Source organism: Zingiber officinale, chromosome 5A, assembly GCF_018446385.1.
Source record: "Zingiber officinale cultivar Zhangliang chromosome 5A, Zo_v1.1, whole genome shotgun sequence".
NCBI classification, from domain to species: Eukaryota; Viridiplantae; Streptophyta; class Magnoliopsida; order Zingiberales; family Zingiberaceae; genus Zingiber; species Zingiber officinale.
Genome location: NC_055994.1, coordinates 104,783,002 through 104,805,995, shown reverse-complemented (window position 1 = coordinate 104,805,995; position 22,994 = coordinate 104,783,002). Strand labels below are relative to the sequence as shown.

Here is a 22,994-nt window from a genome sequence, read left to right as displayed (position 1 = left end):
TTAAACACTATGGAGCATTAGCCTAGTCCCTAGGACTACGGTACATTAGAAGAGTGTTAAGTTATTATTTAAATATTTACGGTTCAATTTTCAACTACAATGTATTTACAGAGATTTTTTTTTCTAAATAGAGTGTGCAATCACAGGATACTGAGCTTTTGAGCTGTCCAACATAAGTACTTTTTGATTTATTCTGATGGACGATGAGAAACTTTTGTGGTACCGAACCGATCACCCTAGATTCAATATTATCTGATTTATCAAGTTTTTTTTATAGAGCATGCATTAGCCTCCTTCACAAATCAACAATCTCCAAGTAATGTAGCACCCAATTCCTTCATGGTCGTTTCACTTGATGATTTAGCTAATTTACTTAAATGAGTCATATTGTTTTGTTTCTGGTTGTCAGTATAAAATTCTAATAACGACAGAAGAAAAGAAAAAAGAAAACAAAATGAGGCACAAGATAAAAAAAAAAATGCTATGCATTTCTTTTTTCTTTTAGAAAAAAAAGTATGAATAGAGAAATCATGACGTACAAAACAAGTACACTGACACATGGAAAACTAATCGAAATTAACTTGTTAATCAAGATAAACTCCTACACTCCCTCTGATTATATTATGGCTGAAAGCTTTTTTCTTAACAATGAAAGCATTCCACTGATGGAACTTTCCCTGCAATGGGAGTCATTGTACGTGCACTACTTCATACATATAAATCATCATTAACTACTCAATTATCCAAAGTTAATGTAGCATCAAGCTAATTAATTAGCTCCACTTTGGAATTAATGCTGGAGGAAGTAGTAGTGCACTAGCCACCTTTGCTTTTTTGTGCCACAATACAACTAAAGAATAATCACAATATAAAATTATGCATTAATTCTTTATAAACAAATCCATCAAGCAAATATTTATCATTAATTTTTTCCTAATTATATTGTTTAACCTTATTTACTTTGACTCTTAATAAAGGATCACATTGACAATGATGGTTTCCACATCTCACTGAATTCTTATCCAAGATCCACACCATTTCTTAATCGATCGACAGTACAAATTTCGTTTGGTAACCTCCAAAATGAACTTTATCTGATCAGTGCGATAATATTAAATCCAACTCGAAGTCGTAATTAATTCTAGCTTCCCTTTTGTTTGGTGTGTCAAACTTTCTCAATTGGAGTGCTTGCAATAAACTAGTTTTTGAAACAGTAATTTGCGTATTTAAATGTTTAACATGCCTTACTTAATTTCTTTTCATATGATCATCACCTTGTGGTTTATTAAATGCATAGATTATTCTTCTATCTGTCTAATAGAAGATTGTTTAATGACTTTTATGATTGAAACCCATTGAATCTGATCATTAGATGATCCCTATGATAACTAGTTATATATATAAATGCTTTCCAATAAAGCATAGCCACATATATATAAAAACAATTGACGATATTGTATGCGTGCTTTAATTGGTTAATTATAATAATTACATGCTATTAAATTTCATGAAAGCTAATAAAAGTTCTAATGATTGGAACATAAAATACAGAATCCTATGCGTCAAATTATGCAACAGTCGTTGGGAAAACAGTACCAGAACATTAGTTGTATAGATCATCTACCATATCCGTCAAGTAACTTTTTGGTTGACCTCCCATGAATTCAATCTGAAAGCTCTGATCAGTTCAACAACTATTTATAATCGATCGATTTTGATAGACGTATGTTCTCGAAAAAAAATTTCTTTCACCTGTTAGTCATTTGACGGTCTGCTAATAACTTAGGTTTGGGGTGAGTGTAATTGATTTTGGTAAAAAGGAAAAAAAAACAAAGAAAAACATATGAATATTTCTTCTTTCTTAGTATGGAACACACCAAATTGACATGGCATGATCGATATTAGAGTGCTTGATAATGTCCATGGAGGTTGTGATTAAATAATTAAGCTGATTGGCTGGCTTTTTTAATAATGTACAAAGGGCGTGGCGACAAAGGTGATTATGACATGGGATTAATTTAATCCCATGCTTAATCACTTTCTTACAGGCAGAGGCGACAAAAGAATGCGAGTCACCTCTCCTCCTCCATGAGCGTCGCATTGGCACCTCCACCATAAGGCGCCAAGGAGCTAGCCCTGCGGGGCATCGGCATCTCCGAAGCCGGTCAAAGCGGCGCCGGCATGCAGCGGCTGCGTGGGTTAGATCTCGAGCGAGCCAGCTAAGCCCCCGTTAACCGCACCCCAAGTTAAAGGTTAATAATTCCCATGTCAACACCCGGTGGCAGGTCTCGGTATCCCGCACCTAATCACGTTGCGTGGTGTCCGTCAACACGTAATCACGCGGCGTAGCTGACGTGGGAGCAACTGCACGGGCAGGCCGGGGAGCTTGAAGTGCGGCGGCCGCCGTGGCTTATGGGTAAATGGCCGGTGGTGGGGGCCTGACCGGGTTTTACGTGCGGACCGGGAGGTGGCGGGATGACGGTGGTCCCGAGGACAGCAACAGCGGGGCCCACCAACCGACAGCCAAGCGGGTAGTTGGATGGGTTTGACTTCCTCGGCTGTCCCAGTCCCACGGGATCTGCTAGCTCTAGCTGAGCCGGCCCGGTTCCCTTCGATTCCCCCCGGTTCGCCGGATTTGGACCCGGAGATTAATTTATTAACTATGGCTATTAGGTAAGTGATTAGCCAAACTGAGGTGAGGTGAGCTGAGGAGGTTGGGCAAAGTTGTGGTCTCCACTAATATTCGTATATCATATACACTGTGAACGGCTGAGCCTACCCGCTTTGTTTTGCTTTTGCCTTGCTTTAGCACACACCCTATGTCAACCACTAAACCCTTGGTTAACAATTAACCTTAGTTTAAGACAGTAATTAACAAATCAGAAATATGCATCGCCATCAAAAGGCCACATCAAATATCAAGTGAGAACTTTTCTCTCTTCATCTCTCTACCTATTCCTATTATTTTATGGATTTCTTCAACTCCTAGGTAACCCCTTCTCCCTCTCTTCCTCCACCTTCTCTCTCTGTGTCTCTCTTTGTTTCCTCCCTTGCCAAATCCTTTATTCCTTAGATCACCGTGTTTTAATTCCATATACTTCATCCTCCACTTTTGTTCTTCTCGTCCTTGATCTTAAACAATCCCTCAAAAATATGGTTTCGTGACTCTTTTGTAGTTTTTTTTTTTTGGTTTTTTAATTAGAAGAGCCAGCTGCTAGCTCTTTGTGTGATTGTGTGTTTTTGTGTTGCCTTTCTCACGGTGATTTTTGTTGGATGAGGTTATGGCCGGCTTGGATCTGAGCCCCGCTTCGAGGTATGCTCACCACCTGCACCACCGCCCCGACCTCCACCTCGCGCACCACCACCCTAGCGCTGGCTCCGACGACGACAACAACGGCGGCAGCGCTAACGGCGGAGACGGCGGGGGACAATTCGGCGAGCGCGACGGGTCGCCCTCGGGTCTGCAGGGCGGGGACCTGGCGTCGCGGAGGCCCAGGGGGAGGCCGCCGGGGTCGAAGAACAAGCCCAAACCGCCGGTGATCATCACCAGGGAGAGTGCCAACGTGCTGCGGGCCCACATGCTGGAGGTCGGCGCCGGCTGCGACGTCTTCGACTGCATCGCCACCTACGCCCACCGCCGGCAGAGGGGAGTGTGCGTCCTCAGCGGCAGCGGGGTCGTCACCAACGTGACGCTCCGGCAGCCTTCGTCGTCGTCGGGCGCCGGCGGGGTTGTGACGCTGCAGGGCCGCTTCGAGATCCTGTCGCTGGCTGGATCTTTCCTCCCCCCGCCGGCGCCTCCCGGGGCCACCAGCCTCTCCATCTTTCTCGCCGGCGGGCAGGGGCAGGTGGTGGGCGGGAACGTGGTGGGGGCTCTCTTCGCCGCCGGGCCGGTCATCGTCATCGCCGCCTCGTTCACCAACGTGGCCTACGAGCGGCTGCCGCTGGAGGAGGAGGAACCGATGCTGCAGCAAGGAGGAGGAGAGGGGGGAAACAACGTCGGCGGCGGCGGCGGCGGCGGCAGCAGCGGAAACCCCTTCCCGGACCCATCGTCGATGCTTCCATTGTTCAATTTGCCACTCAATAACATGAACCAGTTGCCGCCGGTAGACGGGCATGGCTGGGCTGGCTCCCCGGCCGGCCGACCATCTCCCTTCTGATCATTAAGGTGCTGCAAAGCTATCTTCAATTAACTTGTGCAACTACTCCTCCATCTTTAAATATGTCTCTCTCTCTCTTTTTTATTTTCTTTCTCGAACCTTTTTCCTAATTAATTGTCTAGTACTCGATCGATCTCCTTCTAAGACTATGTTGCTTGCTTGTTTTGTATCGTTGTTTACTATGAAACCATTTCTTCTATCTATTTCTCGATGTCGTTTGTTACTTAGTTAATTAACCATCATCACCATGCAAATATATTAACCGATATCCACACCATCATGATGAGGGCTTCTTCTCTTCTATAATTCATGATTCATTCATTGAGCATGGATGATGGAAATCATGAGGATGTAAAGGGGAATGAGGAATGATTATGATCAGTAGCTAGGGTTCTTGGGGAGTAAATGAAGCTTGGTTAACCCACGTGTGCATGTCTTGTACAGAAAGACCACTAGCTTTTACTTTCTCGAAGCAATCTCCCAGGGAATCTTCAACCCTCTTTTGGCTTGCTCCATGGTGCTGCCATGTTTTTGTGGGTACTCTTCAAAGTGTTTGGGAACGTTTCCATTCAAAGATTCCTTTGAGTTGCACTAAAGACGTTGGCGACAACAAGTTTGAAACGTTCTCCAAAGTTTTTTGCATGTCCTCTTGTTGGCCTGTTCTAACTCATTACTGCTCGAGTGTTAATTTGGCATGCCCAAACTGCTGCATTTTGTTCTTTCATCTGTGCTTCAAAATCATTACCTTTAATTTGTGGAATTATGTTGATTATAGGTTTAGTTAGACATGTTCTTGGGAACAAATTCACCTCTGAAAGGCTTTTCTGCTCTTTACTATCTGTTAATGGTGGCATTCTAAAATATTCTATAGACTGAGCAAAGCCATTAATTAGTTTGATCTGATCATCAGCCATGTAACATTGGTGGAGACTAATATCCATGCATGTAACATTATACTACTTTAGTTATTAATAACTATAGGGATTTTTGATATATCATATTAAGATCTTACATTGGTTGAATTTGTGACTTGATTCTGAACATATGCAGTTTCATACACATCATATAATAGTGGCATAAACTGATATACTACTAATTAATTTGTATTTGCTGCTAAACTAAAAAGGTAAAGCTTTCTCTAGCTAAAGCTTCTGCTAATGATACAATTATGCTTGTGATGCATTTTTTTTTTTCTCAAATTCAACTAGGAGTACTATAAACAAGCCAAGTCAAATTTTATGATATTTAAACTTGTTTGATAAGGTAACTAAGTCAAGTCGATCCTAGCTTAAAAAAAATTAAACCGTTGCAATGGTTGTTCTAGCTTGGGTTAAATTCTTTTTTATGAGTTTAAGTTTGGTTCAAGCTTGGTTTGAACTTGATTTGTTTACATATTATCAGACTTTCAATTAAAGTTTGTTTGATTGTTTGATACTTTTATATTTTTAAACTTATTTGATTGATTGTTGAGTTTGATAATACATGTTTATTTATTTATTTACTATGTTACAATTTCTATGATCATGAATATTAACGAGCTAAACACAAAATGTATTCAATCTTGTTCATTTAGTTTAACGAGATGTATGTTTAAATTTGTTCATTTAATTGATGTGTATTGAACAAATATAAATAACTTTTATCCAACCGAACACTAAACTTTCTCATGAACATTTTATTCATTTGTAGTCCTAAATTCAGCTAGTTACACAAATCTATTATACAATTAAGCAGGAGACTTGTCTCTAATACTAGATGATTGTGTGGTTTGAGTTGTGGCCATTTATACCTGTACATTTGTTATGTTCAAAGTCCTTAAAAAATAATTATATATATTTTATTTTTTAAAACATTGTGTCGAGTTATCATTATTAATTATAGATTATGGTAACGGGAAGAAATTATTATATTGAGCACTACTCTCCTTGTGATTTGCACAAAATTTTATTCAATTTTATCTTGAATTGTTTTTGGATATACATGGACTTCACAAGACAGAGAGACATTCATGACTATGATTTATTTTCCTAAGAAAATGAGATTAAAAGATGATAAAAGAACTATGAAAATTAAAGTACAGTACCTAAAACAACTAAAGCATTTGCACTTCTTAGTTCTTCTTGTGGCTTTTGTTGGATGTTGTCACAACTATTTTTTTTTAAATTTTCAATCATATTCTATAGTTTCATTAATGAGTAATATTGATGAGAAAATTTTAGTGCCCTAACATCATATTATCTTATGACTATTGAACATTAACTATGAAATTCTACAATGTAGCAGTATCCATCATATGATATACCCACACTTGTATAAAATGTAGGAGAAGAATTCAAATGCTAACTTTTCCTAATCATCAAGAGAAACCCAAGAGATCGAGTAGACAAATTGGCTTGTTTGTGTTGGTTAGGCTTTGATCTAGGGAAAGGCTTCTTCTACTGCACCATACAACAACAAATGCAACCTGACGAGAAAGAAGGAAAGTTCATTTCTGAGGAATATCGTTAATTAGTTTTTGGTACATAAAACTAATGATTCTCATTCGTTACAAAGGCTAATTAATAAATATATAAGAGAAGAAATTCTTTGATATGACATAACAAATCAACGTACAAGACTACCATCAGAATATGTAGTAGAATCATATCTTAGGGAATTTTCAAAGGTGAATGCTATGCCAAGTTTGATTGGTTGGGAGCTCAAAACCACGGTTGATGACTATCCAATTTTTGAATTTTATAGTAAGGAAAAACTAACCTCGTAAAGAAAAATGATGGTTGTGCCGTGTTGTATCCCTCTTTCAGTGACATCTCCATAGATCAAGATTTCTTACTGTGAATCTCTTATAAGACTATCTCCTTAAAGGTCATCAAGAGCACTTTGAAACATAGAGAATGCAATTGAGAGCTTATATAATTGATATGAATTGTTGCATTTTTAAAGGTGTATCCCCCTATTTATAGTCATAGTAAACTTATCCACAGTGACTTTCTTCTCTACTCAACTCAAAGTTTATCCAGTCGACTCAAACTTTATCCATTAATAGCTAGTAATGACATTACTGCCTCCTCTCACTATTGTTCACACTTTTGTGTGGCTTTCTACTCTAACCATGATACCTTGATCCCTTAGCCATGGCTTCTCCACCACAATACCTCGAATAGTTTCTCACTTTGCTCGCATTGTTGATAGTCATCTACGCCAACTACTCTAGTTTTGGCCTCCGATTGAGCGCACAACATTAAAATATATCGCTTCTCCTTTTTTCACCCCCCTCTCGTTTAATGTCAATCCTCTCTTATTGTTCGTAGACCACAATAGATTGTTGTTGTGGCACGATGCAAAATGGAGATGCTTCTAATGTTTCCAATTTAAAAGGATACTGTTGGACAATTTGTTACATGAGATATTGAAAAATTAACTGAATTGAAATTACACAAAATCAATTATAACTTATCTGTCGAGATGACTTGAGCTGATAATCTCATACTGTCAACGGGGGCTAGTTTCTGCTAATTGCTGAGTGCAGACAGAACACCGAGTTCGAGCAGCAAAGTCTGAGCGGGCAAAGCTGCCGATGGGCGAAGCGGTCGAACGGGCGAAGGGACCGAGGCTTGCGATGGTCGCAATTTCCTTGCAATTTCCTTGCAACAGATTAGCCCCACCTCCGACTGTGCTTTGAGGTTTCCTCGGGTTGTTTGTTTCTCATGATACAATGACAAAACCACGAACACAACCAAGCACTGGTTATTCGTGGCGAACTGAGAATGCACTTGAGTGCTATCACAAGTAGTTTAGCCGAGCGGATGCACAACTGAGAAAAGAATCGAGGAACGAAGGTGGAAAAATTCTCTTGCTTTCACTTTCGCTTATCTTACACGTCTCTCTCTTTGCTTAAGATCAAGTCTCCTTATATAGGAGTTCTCATCTTACATGTAATAAATAATCAAATTATGATCATTTAATGTTAGGTTTAATGTCGTCATTAATGGGTTTAATATCGCCATTAATAATGAGACGTTACGAAATCACCATTAATGAGTTTAATGCCGCTATTAATGTCGAGACGTTACGGAATCACCATTAATTTCACATTAATGTTTCCGTTACACTCTTGAGCATGTAGTAAAAAAATATTCAAGTGGTAATATGTTGATTTATTTTTTTGAATAAATTTTATCTCGATCGGTCACATTAGACACGCGCAGGTTATGCTCGCACATGAGTTAACGTTGGTTCAGTACAATCCGGGCCCTGGATTTGTACTCATTCCTGTGCACTTACGCGTGAGAGAGTCTCTCCCCGTGCATATGTTTACAACATCAATACATTTATCATAATTTAAACTAACAATAAAGCCAAGAAATTTTTAATATAAAATTAAACTCATACACAATAGAATCTCTTCATCTTCATCTTTTTATTCCATTCACCATGTGTAGTGCATAGAAATGCTCATATCAAAAGCTTTAAAGGCAAGTATGATCGAACAGAAACATGGTCTGTCTTCTGTAGATTCCAAAACAGATGACTCGAAGGGAAATATTGAACGTTGGCGTGGTTTGATTCCGATCCCTTTTAGATTCCCAGCAATATTCACGCCGTGCAAATGTTTGACCAATCAGTCAACGCCTCAAACACGCAACAGCGTCGCGAGACGTTCGCAGTGCTTGGTCCTCTACGGCGCTCTCCACAATTGAAGGAAATAAATAAAACAATATGGTTTCTGATTCCCACATACCTACCTGGCTCACCATTGGTTGTTTAGAGGGCCAGACGTTTGAAAATTGGTAGATCCCGCTATTCCAACGACTTACGATCAGGTAAACTTTCGTGTATTATTCGATTTTCCATGAAGGCCAACTTATTATAAGCCCTTGGATCCGCTGATTTGTCGCAGTCGCGCAGTTCCATCTTCTCCTCTGTGGCCATGGCTTCTTCCACCGCCTTCTTGTCCTCGCCGGTCGCCGCTCCCAAATCCGCCAGGTCTTCGCCTTCTCTCTCTACTCCCTTCGCCTCGCCTTTCCCCCGCTCCCTCCGTATTCAGCCCCGGGCGTCGCCGTCGAATCTGCGGCCGCTGACTGTAGCCGCCTCCGTCCAGGTAGGACAGCAGGAAGCCGCGAAACCTATCTCCTCTTCGCCTCCCCCGTCTCTTCCGTTCCGTGTAGGACACGGGTTCGACCTCCACCGTCTCGAGCCGAACCTTCCTTTAATAATCGGAGGGATCGACATACCCCACGATCGTGGTTGCGAGGCCCATTCTGACGGTAAATCTAGAGAAGATTAGGGGTTTTTTTATGTCGAATTTCCAGTGCTTTTAGGGTTTTTTTACTCAGAGGTTCGATTTTGCTCGCGGTGATCTCAGGCGACGTGTTGCTTCACTGCGTGACCGATGCGATCTTGGGGGCGTTGGGGCTTCCGGACATCGGCCAAATCTTTCCGGACTCTGACCCGAAGTGGAAAGGCGCCGCTTCTTGGGTCTTCGTGAAAGAATCTGTGAGTTATTTTTCCTATTTGATTTTCTTCATCATTTCTTTTCCTTATCATACTTCCATGATAGAAAATGAATTCCTTAGAATCATTGCTCCAACTTCTATGTTTAGATTTGAATTTGAAATGTTAAAATGCGAATTGGAATTCCATTTCTAGGTTAGGAAACATAGATACACTCTGTAAAATCGTTTATGTTCATTTGGAGAGGAATTGACAGAGAAAAGAAGTGTTTTTAAATCGACGAAAATCGATTAAAGGAAAGGGAAAAACTCATTGCTTGATTAATCTTTACTTGGAGGGATGCTTGCATGGAGGGAAATAAAAAGGTTGAAAATTTTGGGAAGTTAGCAAGCCAACTTCGCATTTCCTTCATTTCCGTTCGATCTAGGTGGAAATAAGACACAGGAAGCTGGACCAAGCTTCCCCCTTCATTCCTTCTCTCATTTCCTTTGAATTCAACGGAGAATTGTTGTTTTACAATTCATTTCCTACTTTTCCTTTCACATCTATCAAAGTAAATATGACATTGGTCTCATGCTCCAAATGAATTCTCAGAAAATCCCAAATCTTTCTGATACATTCTAATCTCTGTCAGGGTGATCTTTATGATGATTGAAATGCTAGAAGTGATCGAGTAGAAGGTTAACAATATTCATATAATGATAAGTATGAATAGAACAAAATTTAACATGGGGAGAAAGGTCTTCATCATCATCGTGTGTTCATCATTATTGTCATGTATCATTGTAAATATCAAAGCTTGAGTAAAACTCATTTGTTTTTTAATGCTTAATTATTAACTTGACTCTTCTATTTATTCTTTAATTGAAAATAGTTTTGTAAAATTTTTCTAAAACATGGCTTATTCACAGCTTGAATGGTTTAATTATCACATTTCTTCCATATTATTTTACTTTTGAATGAGTTAACCTGCCATCCTAGTTATAGTATTAGTGGTGTCTATTGATCTTAAAGTACATTTGTCCCGTAAAAGAGGGTGCTCATACCTTCTCGACCGGATTCAACTGTGAGCTTCGACTTTATATATGCAAATTTGAATTTCGTTTGCACTAAAAAATAGTCATCGTCCATGCAGAAACTTATATTTTACTGTGCTTGTTTGGATGATGAACTGCATAAGTTAATTATGTTCATTCAAGTTTTTCTTATCTTTTGGACTCATCTCTCTCTCTCCTTTTGAAGTCATCCAGCTACCTCCTGTTTTCCTTTTGAAGTCATCATTTCAAGAATCATCAAATAAGTATTTGAAATTTCTTACTAAATTACTGATACTATCTCAATACAGGTGAAATTGATGCACGAAGCTGGCTATGAGCTTGGGAATTTGGATGCTACTTTAATTCTTCAAAGGCCAAAGCTAAGCCCACACAAGGAAGCTATTAGGGAAAATTTATGTAACCTTCTCGGAGCACACCCTTCAGTTGTAAATCTGAAAGCAAAAACCCACGAGAAGGTCGACAGTCTCGGAGAAAACAGAAGTATCGCAGCACATACTGTTGTTCTTCTCGTCCGGAAGTAAAGCTCATACTGCACCGAAAGTCGAGAAGGGAATTCTCCAGTGATACTAAGTATCCATGTAATGAGAGTGCTATTAGCATGTTGTATCATTTTGTTTCTATACCTTGTGATGCATATGATAATGTTTGAAACCTTTAGATTCTCCAATAAAACTATGAATCCATCCTTCTATTTAGTCTTGAATTGTAATGTTACTACTTAGAACAGCCCCCGTCAGCAGTTTTTCGTCACAATCCCTGAAAGTACGAGCAAATGTTCCATTCTGCAACAACTCTTTTACTTTCATGTCGATTGACGAAAAAGCCTGTGGATGCTCTGAGAGTATTGTCGACAAAGTAGAATGTTCATTTTGCTTGGGTTTCAAGTCATCCTCGATGCAGTAAAGATGTCGAGCGATCTGATGACCAGCGGAGTCGATTCCAAAGGCAGGATGTGGTGATTTCGTTGCTACATAAGTAAGCAAATGAAGAAGCATCATTGCGGAATTTAATTCTTCCACCATCTTTGCATGTACTCGTACACTCTGTTACTGCTACCTGCTACTGCTATTGCTGTTCGGTCCACTACGAGTTCTTATGGCAGCAAGCATGCACACTGCCACATTGATTGCAGCTGCAGCTGCCGCAGCCGCTGCCTAGAGGATTGGAAGAGTTGAAGAGAAAACTGGGAGAAAGATGGCATTTTGGAGCGACCTCAGCGGTGGTGGCGGAGGTGGAGGAGGATTTTTCGACCTCAATCTGTCGAAGAAGACGTCCGTCTTCGGTCTCAGACTCTGGGTTGTCCTCGGCGCCTGTGTCGGCGCCGCCGTCGTCCTTCTCTTCTTCCTCCTCTCCCTCTGCCTCTCCTCCCGCCGCCGAGGCCGGAGCTCGCGCTCCCTGCCCTCCTCCGGTTTCCCAGCCCGCCCCGTCTCCTCCCGGAAGCCACTCCGGCTCCACCTCAGCGACCCCACGCCTCCCGTCTCGAAGGACATATCCGAGATCCCCCTCCCTGCTCCCCCTGCCGTCGCCGTCGAGCCCCGGCTCGACCTCAGGAAGGCCGAGCACCGCCGTCCTCCCCTGGTGCCGGAGGTCTCGCACCTGGGATGGGGGCGGTGTTACACGCTGCGGGAGCTGCAGGCGGCGGCCGGAGGGTTCGCCGACGAGAATGTGATAGGGGAGGGTGGCTACGGGATCGTGTACCGCGGCAGGATGCCGGATAACACCCTCGTTGCCATCAAGAACTTGCTCAATAACAGGTGCATTACGTTGTCTTTCATTCTACTCTCGACAAAGATTTAACTCGTTAAACTGCAGGGGTCAAGCAGAAAGGGAGTTCAAGGTTGAAGTGGATGCCATTGGGCGTGTCCGCCACAAGAATCTAGTGAGGTTGCTGGGCTACTGCGTCGAAGGGGAGCACAGGTATTTAATCAATGATGTGAAATATTCCAACGTATTTGATATCTGCGCTGAAGCAATTTGATGTTTGTTTTCAGGATGCTTGTGTACGAGTACTTGGATAATGGTAGTCTCGATGAGTGGCTTCATGGAGACATTGGGGAAGTGAGTCCCCTAACCTGGGACATCAGGGTGAAGATTATCCTTGGAACTGCAAAAGGGTATGATTTTTTTGCTTTTCAAATCGTATCTTCCTGTTGAAGGGAGCCTTACACAATGATCAAGTTGTTGCCGCATGATCTTGGGATCACGTGCTTCGAGTCACGAAAATAATCTCTTGCAATGAAAGATAAAACTGTGTACAATATACCACAATGAGGTTGGACCTCATATTGGCACACTACCCTTTAAATAGTATCTTCTTGGTTTAAACCAAAGTATGAGTTTAAGTTTTCAGAAAATTGATGGCTTGTCCGGCATTAAGCATCTGATTTATGTTGTCAAAACAACCTTAAATGTTTTGTGAATCATTAGAATTTTTATTTTCTAGTGTCCTTGTTAAACATTAGAAAGAAGAGTTCTTTGTGTATTTGCTAACCCCCCAAGACAAGAATTTTCCTATAATATTTTTTTAATGATCGTGTGACCCGGGGGTCATAGGTCTGAGTCATAGAAATAGCTTCTTACAATGCAAAGTAAAGTTACATATAATAGATCCTTCTCCGAGACCACATTAGTGGGAGTTTTATACATCGAACGACCCTTTTATGTGTTTTTTCGAGTTCAATCTTCTTTGAACAACATTTTTGAATTAGTTTCGTTAAGTTTTGTAGATCTATCAATCTTTTGGCAGGTTATCTTATCTCCATGAAGGCCTTGAACCAAAGGTTGTGCACCGCGATGTGAAGTCTAGCAATATACTACTCGATCAAAATTGGAATCCTAAAGTGTCTGATTTTGGACTCGCAAAGCTCTTGTGCTCCGAGAGGAGCTACATTACCACTCGTGTTATGGGTACATTTGGGTGAGTTCAACACCTAATCCATCAAACAGGAATTCAACTGCTCAGTTATTAACTACATGTACTGCTCTGTCCATCAAAAGCTATGTCGCCCCAGAATATGCGAGCACCGGCATGCTGAACGAAAGAAGCGATGTTTACAGCTTCGGAGTACTTATCATGGAGATCATATCCGGAAGATCTTCAGTTGATTACTCGAGACCCAATGGAGAGGTCAGTTTTAGCTTGCACAGTTGCTAAGTTTTGTTTTTCTTCGTAGGAATTGGCTTACATTACTATCTTTGCCTTTCTCAGATTACTTTGGTCGATTGGTTAAAGAGGATGGTAGGTGCCAAACGATCTGAGGAAGTAGTGGATAGTAGGATGCCTCAGAAGCCATGCCCCAAAGTAGTAAAAAGGATGATTCTGGTGGCCCTTCTCTGCGTCGACCCCGACGCGCAGAAGAGGCCTAAGATGGGGCATGTGGTCCACATGCTCGAGAGGGATAATTTGTTAACTCAAGATGTAAAGATCAATCTGTTGTCCCATGATTCCTCATCTTTGAAAAGGGTTTTCTTAACAGGAGCGTGAACCGGTGCAGAAAGCATTTGTTGATCGATAATTACAACACATCGAAGGATGGGAGAACCAGATGAGCAAGCACATTGTCAGGGTGGAGGCCACACATCTGGTCAATTTATTGTTACATGCTAATGGGGCAATTAGTACAACTATGTAGCTGTACTGTAAACATATTGTGGCTCGGTCTCCTATGAATTCTCTAGTGGATTTTTTGTTTTCAGAGTGAATGCCCAAAAGAAACATTTTTTCTTTAGTATTTTTTAAGATATGAGTTATTTTAGATTTCAGGTTAGCTTAAATGAGTTGTGTTACTAAGAAGCTTTATTCAAAACTCTTCGACGATCCAAATTAACTCACTTTTAAGAGGTAAATGCTACATAATTTTGTAGAGTTGCCACAAGGCAAACATAAAATAACTCCAAAGAATAAATGGGCATTCAAATTGAATAGACATGATAGCACATTGATCAAATACAAAGCTCAACTATATGTTAAAGGCTTCAAGGAGGGCTTAGAGTTCAAAAGGTATTCACTAGTAATGGCCGGAATAATTAATCAATAGCTAGGGATAACAAAAATTTTCTGATGGAGAACCCATCAGAATTGTTGTCTAAAAGATGATGTTTATGAACCATCAACTTCACACGTGACAACAATCTTTGCATAGCAAAACTGTGCATATACAAATCTAAGTTTCAACTATTGCAAAGATATTCACTAGTGTTTAGCAGGAAAAAACAGAGAATGCCCCGCTTTCGTCCCATAGGCTGGATTTCAAGTTCCCTTTCGTCAAGGAACCAGGCATTGGTCTAGCACAACAAGAGGCACAGGTTTGGAAGTGCTCCGATTCAAGTTTCATAACAGATCAGGCCAGAGAGCTCTCGACATATTCCAGTGCTCTTCTCTTGACATGTTCCATTGTTTCTTCGTCGCCATGGGCTTTTTCATACTCCAGATACTTCTTGAAGAGGAACTACAAACAGAGACCAGTATGAGAATGAAGATAATGAAAATCATGAAAGAGAAGACCATACCCATCATCGATCACTAAATCAGGATGCATATTTATTCAGTTAGGCCAAGGAATATCTACCAAAAGCATTTAAGTTCCTGATATGCAGAAACAATGGGGGGCAAACAGTAAATAAGCTGAAATGTACTGTTAAAGAAAAATACAAATATCAAAACCCTTAAAATCATTTTTAAAAAGTGATCATGCCTTGCAAAGTAGAATGTTCCTTCCACAAGCACAAGGTAGATGGAAGAGAAACAGTCGTTACAGACCAAACACCACTGAAGATTATAAACAGCACAACAAAACCAGCATATCCATATGGGAAAATATTAAATTCCTAACAGAAAATATTAAGAACCAACAGCATGTAGAATGAGGAATTACACTATTATCAAAATACCTGAACATGAGGATGTAAGAAAAAAAAATGTTAGTACATAAAGTGTTGAAGACTTTACCTACGCTGGTAATGAAATTATGAATTAAGCTACCTTAAAGTTCATGCAACACGATCAATGAATATAGATAGGATAATGAGACAATCATCAACAGGTAATTTGGTTATTTAAATATTTATAGTTCTACCTCGATCTGACAATTCAAGGGAACCCAAAATTAAATGTATTTGAAGTGTATGTGCAATAGATTCTCTTCTGAGCTGGATTGGTAAATGATAGCTCATAGCAGTAATAAACCACAATTCTTAGGAACTAGATTCACGAATTGCTATAAAATATGATAAAAACAATAACAAACAAAAACCCCTCCAGGATATAAGGATTGATCCGAGACACCAGTGATGTAAAGCACACACTAAAAACGAATAGTGTTACCTTCATTTTCTTAGGAGGGAGACTCAAACACGTCACCCGCTCAAATAAGGCACGGATTACTTCTGTATCACCCAAACGGATCTCCTGTAACAGAGAATCTGTCAAGAAAATCCTTGTTTTTAAAAATAAATAGCAAATAGAATAATGTTGAGCTTATTAACCTGATCAAGGTAAATGCTCCAAAGGTCAGTTCTCTTGGGATATTCTCGCAAAATAGATTCAAGCAATGACCGACCTCGATCTGGTTGACCAGATTTGAATTCCAACAGAGCAGTTTGAGAAATAAACTTAATATGTTTTTTCCGTGGGAGACTTAAAAGAGCGCGGTTTACTATTAACTTAGTTTCATCCTTATTATTCATCAAAAAATTTTGAATGCGGCGCAACCAAACCTGTAAGGTGAAATCCTCTTAGATCACTAAGATCAAAGGTTCTTCAGATGAATATATATACGGGGACAAAGTCTACCACTGACCTTGCATGATTGCTTGAACTTTTTCGTCATTCTTTCAAGGAGCTCCTCTGCAGGATTTTGTTGTTTGGTTCTCTCATACACTCCTAATAGAGCTAGATACAGCTTTTTAGGGTCACAATACTGCAATGCTCTCTGAAATACTTCCTTCACGGCCACCTGGTATATACCTCGTCAATTAGTAAAATAAAACAAGAAAGGTTAAATTGACAAGATAAAACAAAAAACATTAATTTACCTCTGGCGGGTTTCCGTATTCATTTTCCAAGTTTAAATATGCTACCCAAACATTGAATTTTTCCCCTTCCTCTCTAATATTTATTGTATTCAGAGCCCTATCACAGACAAGACGGAAAAACATTGGAGATCAGAAAGTAGAAACTACATGTTCCACATTTAATATAAGCAGGCAATTGAAATCAAATCTAAAGTCATCTATAAATTTGGAATTTTAACAAAGAAAAAAACAGATGGCTTATTCAAATTATATGAAATTGGTTACGTGGTTCATATACAATCAATGAGCTATATGGAACACCATAAGTAGTACACTGATACCATCGTAGATCTCTTTCAATTAGGCTGCATGTTACTTTATTCTCAACCTACCACCTACAATTTTAAATTCTAGTTAAATATGTATATCTTTGAAAATGTCTATAATATCTGACATATGTTCTCATAGCCTAACAAATGAAGATTTCAGAATCCAATCAATAACATTTTCATTACTACCAAACTAATTTTGTTTGAAGTTAAATTCTTAACGATCTGTCATATATCTTCCGATTAAAATTTGAACTAATCTCTTGTTATTGTTTGAAATTGTACTTTTAATTTTACTAATACTAAAGCTAAATTTCATTTCTAATCTATGTGGCAAATTAATTTCCAAAAATCTCATTTAACCTTTTAATCTGACCCCAACTACCCTCTTCCAAAGTTTCATAGTAAAACTTATTAACTTAACCCCTTTATAACTACATAGATTATTGAATGTCTCTTTTATTCTTGTATATTGGTACCAAAATGAAGCATCCAACACTCGTTAACCACTTATCCAAATTATAACATGATCTCCAAAAACTCTTCCAAATTAAAATAAGCATACAATCAGTCCTACTCCATAACCTATTTAAATTTTTCTAATTTTTCCAGGCTTGTGTATGATATTTTAAACTTCCTATTTTTCTATCTATAAAGCTACATTTCATACAGGCTTGTGTGTTAAAACAAGCCGTCCCCAGGGCGTAGCACAGATGGGGAGTGCATGGTTCTGTGGCTGAAAGGTCTAGGGGTCGATCCCCGGGGTGTCACTGCCTGGGGTTAACGTCTCCGCTATGCACTTTCCACCTGTGTACCTGCATTTACCTCCCTCCATATCCGTGGGACCGGCTCTAGGGGGGCCGCTGATGTGGCGGTTCCACATTTTTTTTTTTTTGTGTGTGTGTTAAAACAAGCCATTAGGATAAACTTGAATAATTTGGAGAAAAATGTTTTCAAACTTTTCATAATTTCTTTATCATCAATGTATATCATCCTTTATACTTGATATTACCAATATTTTCACATTTACTATCTCTAGTTTAAGCAAAACAAATAATTATCCTCTTCATGATTCTCAATCTCTACCGTACTGCACCAACATTAAATCAACAAATTGGAAGATTAAGATCTATTTAAAATATAGTCTTACCTCAACAATAACTAACCCGTAAAGAATTACAGACTATAAAACCTAAAAATAACAACTGGATACCTCTCAGCGATGTCACGTGCTTTCTTAATATCTGCAAGTCTAAGCATAAAAGCCATGTAGTTTATCCAGACAAAACTACTATTTGGTGAGCTCCTAACCAATTTCTCAAATTCATCTTCTGTCATTGGAATGTCATTCTGCAGGTGTCTTTCCTCAGAAGCACTAATTTCAAGCTCCCTGCAAAACAATTAGAATTTAAAATCAGAAAAGAAAACTCAATATTTCCAGTTTATATACATAAATAGATTCCCCACACACTTTTCCTCCTCGGCCTTCTTTTTTGCCCGTCTGTCCTTTTTGTTAAACTGACCATTGTCATTGACATCATCCTTGTTGACAATCTCAAGATTATCTACATCAGAATCCTCTGATTCTTCCAGAGAAACCTGAAGCGGAAGAATAGAAGTATTTTTTCCTGGCTGTGCAAGAATCTCAGGGCCACCATCAGCTATGTCCTCACTATGCTGCAATTCAAGAAATGGATTATCAATGGATGAAGCACCATTCTGGTGATCATCCTTACGGTCAGCTTCTACGTCAACATTCCTGTCAATACTACCACCATCCTCCAAGTAGGATTTTTTCATCCCTAGGGATATTCTCTGCCTTTCTTCATCAATCTGATAATCCAATGTAAAGAAAAAATAAGCTAACAAGGGCATGTCTAAAGGCATTGTGCAAAACAATTTGTATTAGCTTCAATAAATGAAGATAGATTAAACAGTTATATATTTAAACTGAAAGAAAAGCAAAGGAAACTATACCTCATAAATGAATCAAGTTTGTCAATAAAATAAAAATTGGAAACCCCATTACAAACTCTCTAAACAAGATTATGACAAAAACGTACCTTCAAAATCTTTGCCGATACTGTATCACCAGTTTTATAAATCTGTTCAATGTTATCAATATGCCCATCTGATAATTTTGATATATGACATAAACCAACCTATACATGAAAAATATAAGAAAAAGAATGTAAGTTTCTGTGAGATCTAATGCTCAAATGATTAATAGTAGGAAAATCAAGGTAAGATAGTATACTTTATTGCTCTCATCAATAGCAATAAAAAGTCCAAAAGACTCGACGCGCCTGATCTTGCCAGTAATAATATCACCTACATGAAGACTTTTTATTGTTTCAGTCTCCCCAATTTTCAATGTAGCTTCAATTCTTTTCAAAGATGGTTCCACTGACAGTACTCTGTATAGAGTTTAGAATTAACAGAGATCAGAGTCAAACAATTTTCTGGACTACTATTTGTATTCAAAAACTTACTTAGCATGTAGAAGCTTTCCAACAGGAAATTCCTTTTCAGGATTGTCAATGAAATCATCTGACAAATTACACAAAAGTATCCTTGCGTCCATCACTTTAGAAAGAGAAATGAAACAACCCTTTTTTGTGATGTTCTTAACATAACCCTGCAAGTTAAGAGTAATCAAGTCGAGAATAAGCCAACAACAATTTAACTACATATCCATCAAAAACAATTTACGAACTACTTTAAGCTTGTTGAAGTAAACAACAGTTTAATAATAACACAATAAGCCAACAACACTAAGAGACACACCAACTTAGCTACATATACCTACATCCATCCAATCATCTAAACATACATACATATAAAACCTTGACAGTTTAATTCAGTGTTCACTGTTTATGCAAGTTTAACTTGAAATCAAGCTGAAATTGAGAAATTTAAATAGCTTACAAACCAAAACCAATTAAATAAACCAAAAAACAAAAACTAATTTTCAACTTTGAATCAGTATGATTTATAGATCCCGGTGTCCAACATAGATATTTAAGTATTATTAATATGTTTTACTAACGCTTGAAATTTTGCCAAAGAGTAAGCATTTTTGGTACTTCTAATACTTGTAAGCCAATATTTTTTTTTCAATTTTGTGCATAAAAAATAAGATAAGATTCAAAAGCGAAAAACCAAACTTTGAAGACCCAATTTTAATTTATAAAGTATTAAAAAATCCATATAAAAATACTTCTATAGTATTACAATTAAATAATTAATATTTCTATGAGATTTTAAATATGGAATTTTTTAATACAAATTTAAAAACTAGAATATTAATAAAAATAAATAAAGATAAACTTAAATTAAAACAATTTTATTCTAGCTTAACAACTTCAAAATGCTAGGTTAATAAGATTTCAAAAAGATAGTTTTATTTTTAGTCAGTTAATTTTGTTTGCAAAAGATAAGAAAATCAGATCATTTTAAATGATAGCTTTCAATTGTTGGACTCCGCTAATTTTTAAATACTGGTTTCAAATTTAGAGTAACTACTTATCTTCTTTTGTAAATTTATTATATTGTCAATTTATCCTTATACCTGTACATAACATGGGTAAAGAACTAGTAAATAGGAAAAAATAAAATAGTTCTATAAGCATTTTTGAATGGGGATGTAATACAAGAACATGATCACCTTACAAACATAAGTCGAGCATTCAGGTTAAAGATAGGTACCTGAATATTCATGCCAGGATGAATATCGTCAATCTTTTCATATCTCTTACTGCACGAAACCCTAAAATTCAGCATATAAAATGTTGTCAAGCAAATTAGACAGTCAAGTACTATGCACTTTTAAATATCAAATGTATGTCTGTCATAGTGGCAAACAAACTTATATTTCTGTACATTCTATTAGAACTTTACAAATTCCCAAGCACCTAAAGTACCACCAGGCTTTTGCTTGATAGATTAAATTTAGCTTGGTATGAGATGCCTGCATGGACACACATTCACTAAATGTGCAAACACCCTACATTGATGTATTTAATTGTATGCATATTTGAATAAAATTTTAATCACTTAGCCACTAGCATTTACGAGAAACATATCAAATTTTTGTAAAATAAAAGTTTATCTGAGTTTTGTTCAGACCTACAGGGAATTAGACTTACAAACTTTGATCATGCTGGTTCGTTGTAATTGAAGCACGAAGAGATAAATCAACATGCAGAGGTCCCTCCGATGAATGGCCCATCTCAAGAATCTTGCACTTAACAAACTGCCCTTCTTGATAGCCACATAGCGGAAGAGGAAGCCAGTCATCCACAAGTTCAGTATAGTGAACCCTTCCAAATAGATGAGGACCTATCTGTACAAGAACTCCACCAACAGCAGGAAGAATCTTTTTGATTCTACCAACCACTATATCACCTTGACGATATTGTTGGACAGCATGTCGAGGTTTTTGACTATCAGTCTCATGAGCTTTAACTATATCAAAATCAAAAGATGGATATGCTGCCAATTGCAACAATTTTTTTTCTTCATTTATATCTAAGATGTGACCACTGACGGCTTGGCCAACACTATAACGATGCTGAAAATTTTCAAGCTCAATGGGTTCGGAAGAACTATTGAGGATATACATATTGGCCATAACAGATCGAGACACAGTTAACCAAACCCACTCAGGGTCCACCTTGACAACATATCCAGTAACGCTTCTTCCAGCTGAGAAGTTAAACTGCTCCTCGACGTGAGTGGTGAAATTCTCCGTGCTTCCTAAAAGATAGATCCAGATCAATAGATCAATTCTTTATTAAGAAAAATACAAAGTATATATATTAAACAAAATTAGAAAAGATCAAGAAAGAAAAGTACTCATCGATGGAGTAGTCCCTTATCACAAAAACTTAATATATTAGAACAATATCAGACATTTATGGTTACATCTCAATTCCCACTACGGATCCATCTTCAGTAAGCTTGAACTCGGTAGAGAATTGCAAGCAAATACATGCCAAAACCCCATGGGCTTTCAATGAAAGCCATAATGGATTAAACAATATTAAGCAAATAACAAATATGGGTAAGGGCCATAACTCAAAATCTGAAGGCCTCCAAAGGCTTACGCAATTAGGAAGAGTCCAATTTACATTTAGTTTAACAAGCATATATAAGTGATTTTTGATGTCTTCGTTAAAGATTGATAGAATATTATAAGCTGGATTTGGATGATTATTCATGCCGCATATACGTTTCAAAAGATTGTAGATGCTAGGCAATTTAACCCGATCAAGATGCAAAAGTGATAAGAAGATTGCTTGGGCAACAACATTCAACTCTAAAAGATACACACGCTGAATATGTACCAAGGAATATCAAGACATTTCACCCAATGAAACCTCATATTGAAAATTGATCAAAGGAAACCTCCTCTTCCAAAAACTGCCAAAGCTAGGCAGGCATAAAACCTAAGATGTTCACTAATCATTTTCCTTCCCTTTATGTATTTTCTCTTTTGGATAACTTTCCCTAATCTGCAGCAGCCTCTTCATTTTCATAGATCCAAGGGAGGTGAAGAAATCATAATCCACTTGGATCCATCAAGAACATAAAACTAAGAAATAAACTCCACAGCTCAACATTTCTTCAGCTTAAAGCTTGGGTAACTACTATTGTTCTTCAACCTCCATTACAATATTTCTCATATTCTCCAACCTTCTTAACCCTTAGCACTTCTAGGTTATCAATCTCCTCTTTTAAGTGTTCATTGAGAGTTTTATTTTATTATTATTTTATGAATCCCTTCTTACTCTTCTCAAATAATGAATAGAAAAGAAGAGGCCATTAATAGAAGATGAAAGGTTGATGTAAAGGCTGATGTATAACATAGAACATGTATCTTATTTGCTAGACAGGTTGATGTAAAGGTTTGAAGAAAAACTCCAACTAGAAAACTCCATAAAACACATTTAATTGTGGTTTAAACATACATATTATATTAA

General features: G+C 38.2%; 4 protein-coding genes across 5 annotated transcripts in view; 3 read left to right on the top strand and 1 right to left on the bottom strand.

Annotated features, from left to right (window-relative positions):
* Positions 1–2,891: 2,891 nt before the first annotated feature.
* LOC121981313 (AT-hook motif nuclear-localized protein 23-like) lies at positions 2,892–4,360 on the top strand. The gene is made up of 2 exons (XM_042533766.1): positions 2,892–2,989; positions 3,279–4,360. Exon 2 carries the CDS (start codon positions 3,282–3,284, stop codon positions 4,155–4,157), a length of 876 nt encoding a protein of 291 aa, XP_042389700.1. The 5' UTR covers positions 2,892–2,989; positions 3,279–3,281; the 3' UTR covers positions 4,158–4,360.
* A 4,679-nt stretch (positions 4,361–9,039) lies between these two features.
* On the top strand, positions 9,040–11,364 carry LOC121981314 (2-C-methyl-D-erythritol 2,4-cyclodiphosphate synthase, chloroplastic-like). The gene is made up of 3 exons (XM_042533767.1): positions 9,040–9,424; positions 9,523–9,653; positions 10,957–11,364. Exons 1-3 carry the CDS (start codon positions 9,088–9,090, stop codon positions 11,188–11,190), a joined length of 702 nt encoding a protein of 233 aa, XP_042389701.1. The 5' UTR covers positions 9,040–9,087; the 3' UTR covers positions 11,191–11,364.
* Positions 11,365–11,448: 84 nt separating this feature from the next.
* On the top strand, positions 11,449–14,397 carry LOC121981312 (probable serine/threonine-protein kinase At1g01540). Its single transcript, XM_042533765.1, has 6 exons — positions 11,449–12,423; positions 12,482–12,586; positions 12,661–12,783; positions 13,416–13,586; positions 13,667–13,796; positions 13,878–14,397. The coding sequence occupies exons 1-6, from the start codon at positions 11,864–11,866 to the stop codon at positions 14,151–14,153; spliced, it is 1,365 nt and encodes a 454-aa protein (XP_042389699.1). The 5' UTR covers positions 11,449–11,863; the 3' UTR covers positions 14,154–14,397.
* A 160-nt stretch (positions 14,398–14,557) lies between these two features.
* Positions 14,558–22,994, bottom strand: part of LOC121981311 (rRNA biogenesis protein RRP5-like) — a 28,632-nt gene continuing 20,195 nt past the window's right edge. For both annotated transcript variants that reach the window (XM_042533763.1, XM_042533762.1), the window contains exons 30-41: positions 21,159–21,768; positions 20,719–20,779; positions 19,503–19,648; positions 19,268–19,427; positions 19,074–19,172; positions 18,482–18,843; positions 18,224–18,400; positions 16,703–16,799; positions 16,468–16,623; positions 16,154–16,384; positions 15,993–16,076; positions 14,558–15,117 (exon numbers count right to left, since the gene is read on the bottom strand). In XM_042533763.1, the coding sequence (XP_042389697.1) occupies positions 15,010–15,117; positions 15,993–16,076; positions 16,154–16,384; positions 16,468–16,623; positions 16,703–16,799; positions 18,224–18,400; positions 18,482–18,843; positions 19,074–19,172; positions 19,268–19,427; positions 19,503–19,648; positions 20,719–20,779; positions 21,159–21,768 (2,291 nt within the window). In that variant the 3' untranslated portion in view covers positions 14,558–15,009. The remainder of the gene's footprint in view (positions 15,118–15,992; positions 16,077–16,153; positions 16,385–16,467; positions 16,624–16,702; positions 16,800–18,223; positions 18,401–18,481; positions 18,844–19,073; positions 19,173–19,267; positions 19,428–19,502; positions 19,649–20,718; positions 20,780–21,158; positions 21,769–22,994) is intronic.